Source organism: Nerophis ophidion, linkage group LG21 (assembly GCF_033978795.1).
Source record: "Nerophis ophidion isolate RoL-2023_Sa linkage group LG21, RoL_Noph_v1.0, whole genome shotgun sequence".
Taxonomy (NCBI): domain Eukaryota; kingdom Metazoa; phylum Chordata; class Actinopteri; order Syngnathiformes; family Syngnathidae; genus Nerophis; species Nerophis ophidion.
In genome coordinates this window covers 24,114,336-24,121,065 of record NC_084631.1, presented here as the reverse complement: position 1 = coordinate 24,121,065, position 6,730 = coordinate 24,114,336, and the positions used below count along the sequence as shown (strand labels likewise).

Below are 6,730 nucleotides of genomic sequence, written 5' to 3'. Positions count from 1 at the left end.
ACAGATCTGATATCACCTGCAGTGTGACCATAACCAGGGATCTCATTGAAAACATTTACTGTGAACACACTTTCTTGTCTTTCAGGACATCTGCTCAATGCTGTTCAGTTGCCAGACAAGAACAGTGACAACAATGTCAGCAATCGATTGTGATCAAAAACAACATTCGGCCTTTGAGAAAGAAAATGTATGAAGCTCCTCTCAGAATGTCACGTATTTGAGTCAAGAAGTAAGAAAGAATGTTCCGCTGTGTTCCACTTACTAGTTCCTTGAGGAGGACAACGGCTTACTAACCGTTCTGAACTGCTTTGTTGTGATCTAAACAAGGATTCGCTAATCCAAACCAAACATCTCCAACAACCTGCTTCCAATGGTTTTCACTAGAAAACCAGAGGACAACAAAGCTTAAGTGGCCACCGTAAGCAGCTTTGTCTTGGCTGACTATGAACACAACGGCGAACACGTCGGACTGCCCGGAGTTAAGCGTGCCCGTCCCAATCTTCTTCATCATCGGGGTCGTCGGTCTGATGGAGAACCTCTTGGTTGTGGCGGCTGTCGTATACAACAGGAACCTCCACTCGCCCATGTACTGCTTCATGTGCAGCCTAGCGGGCTTCAACACCGTCGCCAGCCTCACTAAAAGCTGCGAGAACGTGCTGCTTGTGTTTGCAGACGAGGGCCAACTGAAGAAGGACGGTTTCTCTGAGACCAAGCTCGACGACGTGATAGACTCGCTGCTCTGTATGTCCTTTGTGGGTTCAATCTTCAGCTTCCTGGCCATCGCTGCGGACCGGTATGTGCATGAACACAGCAACCACGTTTAGAATATCATTTCACTGATAGCATGGGGGCGTCAAACGTGGAACGTTCACTGTCTAACACAATCTTCCCACAGTCCATAACACTGGTTGACATGCCATTGTCTGGAATTGCACACAACATTTTATTCAGGTAGCTACTGTTGGCAGTGAGAGAAAGACAAGTTTTTCCGACGGATTGGGGAAGTTACAAAATAAGGCTGAACATTTAGAGCCTAGAAGTGTCCCTCAAAGGGATTGGGGCCTATATATCTTAACTGGGAAAAGTCCATTGATTTAGGAAAGAACTAAAAGACCTGAAGGTCCCAAAGTACCCCTCAAAGGACTGAGAGTCACGGTGGTCCAAAACATCGGAAATATACCCAAAGGGTTCAGGGTCTTGTCCAGAGCACTTATTGGTGCATTTTGGACATTCTGGGCAGCCTCATTCATCAATGGGACAACTTGGGTTCTTTATGGATCTTCCAGGACCCCTCAAGGGCCTAAATATATTCAATTCGGACATTGTAGGTACTTAGAAAATAAGATTAGGGTTAGATTTAGGTGAAAAAAACCGTAGTTCGTGTGAGTCACTGGGTCAAGTGGGTCAGTGGGTCAATGCTCCCCCAAATAAAATGGCATGGTCGACTAGACACCCACCTACTGTAACTACAGTATATCACATACCAGCCTGAGGAAGTGGGGATGGGGTGGAGGCGGCTCACCACTTGTCTCTCTCACCAGGGCCAGTACTCTGAAACTTGTCCGGCCTTGGCTGGGGGTGCTAGTTGTGTCATGATCTAGCAGCCAGATCAGGTTTAGGCTTAGTTGGACCTGGCTTCCTGAGTTCAGGAATCTGGGGCATCTTCCTATACCAGAGGGGCCTCAGTCTGTTCTTGCGGTGAGCCAGAGGGTGTAGGTTTAAAGTACATCAGTATGTTGGTGTTCAGAGAAAATCCTTCTGACTTTCTCTGACAAATCAGCCACGAGGGGCCTGAGTTGGTTCTTGCGGTGGACCAGAGGGAATAAGTTCAAAGTACATCAGTATGTTTGTGTTCAGAGAAATTCCTTCTGCATTTCTCTGACAAATCAGCCACGAGGGGCCTGAGTTTGTTCTTGCGGTGGACCAGAGGATGTAGATTTAAAGTACATCAGTATGTTTGTGTTTAGAGAAAATCCTTCTGAGTTTCTCTGACAAATTAGCCACGTTAGGAATCAGCACATACGGTCTCCTGTTTTGATCCTCAGGGTTGGATCTAGTGGTCCTTTTTGTCCAAGTGATTGAGACAAAGATCCTGCTCCTTCTGTCTTCCCTTGTCTCTGGTTTGGACTGTTTCTGCTATGTCTTCAAGGGTTCTGATAACATATAGCTGGTGTTTTGTACTGAGCCTGCGGACCCATGCAGGAGTAAGGTCCCGTCCTGGTTTTTATGTTATCTAACTATTATATGATGGCAGTTTAGAGTTGCACTTCATTTCATGAGGGGTCTGATCTACTATGATCCAAAAAATGCATGCTAAATAAACTATAAAATTGCGTGTACTATTAGTTGGTGTGTTGCGTGTGATCTCAACAGAGCGGTCCCAAACTCTGGAACGATCTCCCTCTCCGTGTGAGACAGGCCCCTTCTTTCGCTATTTTTAAGACCGTTTTTAAAACCCATTTTTATTCACTGGCTTTTAACCCAGCATGAGACTTTAAACTGTTTTTAACTTTTTAACTGTTTTTTATCTAACACATTTTTCTTAGGGTAATTTGTATTTGCTATTTCTGTCATGTCTTGTGATCATGTTTTTATTTAGTCATGTTATGTTTTGTTTAAGACTCCATTGTTTCCTGTTTTTGCACTTCCTTGTTTGCTTTGTTTCCATGTCAACCCATTAGTTTCCACCTTGTCCCCATGTCACGCACCTGTTTTCACTAATCACCACAGTATTATTTAAGCCACAGTTGCCAGGTAGTGAGCCTGGCGACTTTACCTCTGATACTGCCCATAGTTATACTTTTTACCATGCCATGTGACTTTTTGTTTCTTCATGTCACAGTTATCGAGTTTTGTTTCATGTTCATAGTTTCTGCCTTTGTGCAAGTTTTTGTTCATTAGCCAAGTTTTTGTACTTCCGCCGTGTGCGTGCCTTTTGTTCCTTTTTTTATAGCAATTAATAAATATGTCCTTACTTTCACGCCTTGCCCGCGCCAACTTTCCTTTGCCTTCCAGGAAAACAAACCCCAAAGTCCACGTTATGACAATTTCAATGTGTTTTTTTTACTTCTGTTTTAAATGTTATTTTTTCAGTCTGTCCTTTGCCTTTATTTATTTGTGGTGTACAGCCCTTTGTTCTTCAACTGTGGTTGTTTTTAAAGAGCTTCATAAAAAAAGTTGGTATGGTTTGGTATGGTATCTCCTAAGACTGCGTGATCATTACTTGTGCAAATTAGGTTTTTGCATTCAAGATGGGGCCCCTGCAGCTGCTTCATGCTGTTTTATAGCCTCATTTTATTTCTTTTATATTTCCCTCTTGTTCTAATATGTTTTTTTTTTGTTTCAAGTCCCTTTGAGAAAGCGCAATTAGGGGTGGCATGTCCTTGTTATTTTTGCCCAAATTTTAATACTTTTGGTGTAATTTTTGGCACTGCCTCTTTTCTGCAGTAGACGCACAAAATAATGGCACATTAAAGGAGTTTAAAGCATTAGAACAGTTTTTGTCTTAATGAATCACACTGTGTGTACTAAATCAGTGATTCTTAACCACGGGGCCACCAAAAGATATGTTTTCCTCAGCTCTGGGCTGCGGTTGTAATACAATTTTCCACCACTTGTGGCAGTAAATGTCAATATCATATAAACAGGAAGTCTCCCACTAAAGGTTTTTAAGCGCAAAAATTATGACTAAATTGGTGAAGCCGTGGTTTCATTTGCACTTTAATTTTATTGACACTTTAGTTAAAAAGCATGTTTCTATATTAATTATGTTTATTTTAGCACAGCGCGATTGTATGTGTACTTATTTTCCATGCAATTAATTTGGTTACTACTTATTTTTCCAATCAGTCTGACCTAAGCCTAAATTTTATATGTTGAATAAAAAATAATATTTGTGATTAACACATGTTTGCATATCATTTGACAAGGTCGTAAAAGTAGGTTAGACCAAATTATTGAATATAAAAATCTACATCAAGTGCAAAATCAAGAGTATGAGTACTTTTTTAGGGCAGGACGGTGGCAGAGGGGTTTGTGCATCTGCCTCACAGTACGAAGGTCCTGAGTAGTCCTGGGTTCGGGCTCGGTATCTTTCTGTGTGGAGTTTGCATGTTCTCCCCATGACTGCGTGGATTCCCTAAGGGTACTGCGGCTTCCTCCCACCTCCAAAGACATGCACCTGGGGATAGGTTGATTGGCAACACTAAATTGGCCCTAGTGTGTGAATGAAAGTGTGTATGTTGTCTGTCTATCTGTGTTGGCCCTGTGATGAGGTGGTGACTTGTCCAGGTTGTACTCTACCTTCTGCCCTAATGCAGCGACCCCCCGCCACCCCAAAAGGGACAAGCAGTAGAAAATGGAAGAATGGAGTACTAATTTAGTGGAAAAGTTGGGCACTGAGGTCAAAAAAGATAAAAACTCGTGCCAAATAATTATATTATGGGCGTTCTGATGATCAGCATATATTATGCATATTCATGAAGACAGACACGCTAAGTAGATTGCGCTCCTTATTTTGCTCACTAAAGGCAAACAATGTATTACGCCTGTGTGGCATATTGTTGCCGGATTCGATCCCTTCGTGGATGCGTCGAGTATGAACACAACAAAGGTAAGATTTAAGGATTTATTTAACAAAAAGGAGCTATGAAACAAAAACATTGGAGCTAAGAAAAGGCAAACAAAAGACGCTAGCATGAGAGCTAGGATATACAAATAAACTAAGACTTGGCACAAAATGTAAAACAAACACAATTAGCATGAGAGCTAAAAAGGACAAATGGCTTAGCGTATAAGCTAGCGAGAAAACACATACCAGTCGTAACGTTGCGTGAAAGCAAGCTAGAGTCCCAGAAAGAATAATGAAAAGGGGCGAGCTTAAATAGGGAAGTATTCAAAAGTGACAGGTGTGCAGGGACCGTGATTAGCAGGGGGAATCAATGAGTAACCATAGTGATGGACCAAACAGGAAACAAGAGGGTCAGACGGAGAATGAAAACAAAACTGGAACAATAAACAATAATGTGAGAAGATCCGAGTACGGATCTTAACACAATGCTCTGCTCACAAGTTTGTAGATCCGTCCCTAGGTGTGTCAGACTCTGTAAACGAGTCTTAGTATGTGTTCGTAGTATTATATGAAGTAGTATTTGCTTTCCTTGCAGGTACATCTCCATATTCCACGCGCTCAGATACCACAACATCATGACGATGCGGCGGACAGCGGGCGTTCTCGGCGTCATCTGGACAACATGCGGGGTGTCGGCCATGTTCATGGTGAGGTTCTTTGACTCCAAGTTCATCATGATCTGCTTGGTTGCCTTCTTCGTGCTCTCCTTCGCCGCCATCTGCTTCCTCTACGTCTACATGTTCATGCTGGCGCGCGTCCACGCCAGGAAGATGGCCGCGCTGACCTCCCGCGCTGGCCACGGGTGCCAGGGGAGGCGGCGGGGCGGGAGCATGAGAGGCGCCCTCACGCTGACCATCCTGTTTGGGGCCTTTGTGGTGTGCTGGGCACCTTTCTTCCTCCACTTGCTCATCATGACGGCGTGCCCCACAGACCCGTACTGCGAGTGCTACAGATCCTTCTTCCAGCTCCACGTCGTGCTGCTTATGAGCCACGCTCTCATCGACCCTGCCATCTACGCCTTTCGCAGCACCGAGCTGCGGCACACCTTCAAGAAGATGCTCCTTTGCTCGGAAGGGATCGCGCCTTTATTTCAATGCTGATTTTATGCCAAGGTGTCCCAAAGGTCTCGCCATATTTTATTCACAATAATATACCGTATTTTCTTGAATTGCCGCCGAGGCGCTAATTAATTTAAAGGCCTACTGAAATGAGATTTTCTTATTTAAACGGGGATAGCAGGTCCATTCTATGTGTCATACTTGATCATTCCGTGATATTGCCATATTTTTGCTGAAAGGATTTAGTAGAGAACATCCACGATAAAGTTCACAACTGGAGAAAAGCCCTGCCTCTACCGGAAGTCGCAGACGATGACGTCACATGTTGATGGCTCCTCATATATTCACATTAATTTAACGGGAGCCTCCAACAAAAACAGCTATTCGGACCGAGAAAACGACAATTTCCCCATTAATTTGAGCGAGTATGAAAGATTCGTGTTTGAGGATATTGATAGCGACGGACTAGAAAAAAAATCCGCATTGAGACGGATTCATATGTTTTTAGAGACATTTACTAGGATAATTCTGGGAAATCCCTTATCTTTCTATTGTGTTGCTCGTGTTTTAGTGAGTTTAACAGCACCTGATAGTCGGAGGTGTGTGTCCACGGCAGCTGTATGGGAGGCTCAAGCTCAGCTGATATCCGGTAAGAAGCGACTTTTTAGCCACAATTTTCTCACCGAAACCTGCTGGTTGACATTCGGTTGGGATCCATGTCCGCTCTGATCCATAGTAAAGTTTCACCTCCGAGAATTTTAAACAAGGAATCACCCTGTGTTTGTGTGGCTAAAGGCTAAAGCTTCCCAACTCCTTCTTTCTACTTTGACTTCTCCTGTTACGATTATATATAAATATATATATATATATATATAGTTCAATAGTTCAAGGGTCTCCCCCGAGATGCAGAGAATAGATAGATAGATAGATAGTACTTTATTGATTCCTTCAGGAGAGTTCCTTCAGGAAAATTAAAATTCCAGCAGCAGTGTACAGAGTTGAAATCAATTTAAAAAAAAAGTAAAAAGTCAATAATGGGGGT

At 43.1% G+C, this 6,730-nt stretch overlaps 1 protein-coding gene across 1 annotated transcript; it reads left to right on the top strand.

Annotated features, from left to right (window-relative positions):
- The first annotated feature begins 209 nt into the window (after nucleotides 1-209).
- On the top strand, nucleotides 210-5,730 carry mc2r (melanocortin 2 receptor). The gene is made up of 2 exons (XM_061882852.1): nucleotides 210-793; nucleotides 5,166-5,730. Exons 1-2 carry the CDS (start codon nucleotides 444-446, stop codon nucleotides 5,728-5,730), a joined length of 915 nt encoding a protein of 304 aa, XP_061738836.1. The 5' UTR covers nucleotides 210-443.
- Nucleotides 5,731-6,730: the final 1,000 nt, after the last annotated feature.

Coding starts and splice junctions, on each gene's coding strand:
- mc2r (XM_061882852.1), top strand. CDS start 444: ATGAACACAACGGCGAACACGTCGGACTGCCCGGAGTTAAGCGTGCCC. Junction 794..5,165: donor CTGGCCATCGCTGCGGACCG/GTATGTGCATGA, acceptor CTTTCCTTGCAG/GTACATCTCCATATTCCACG.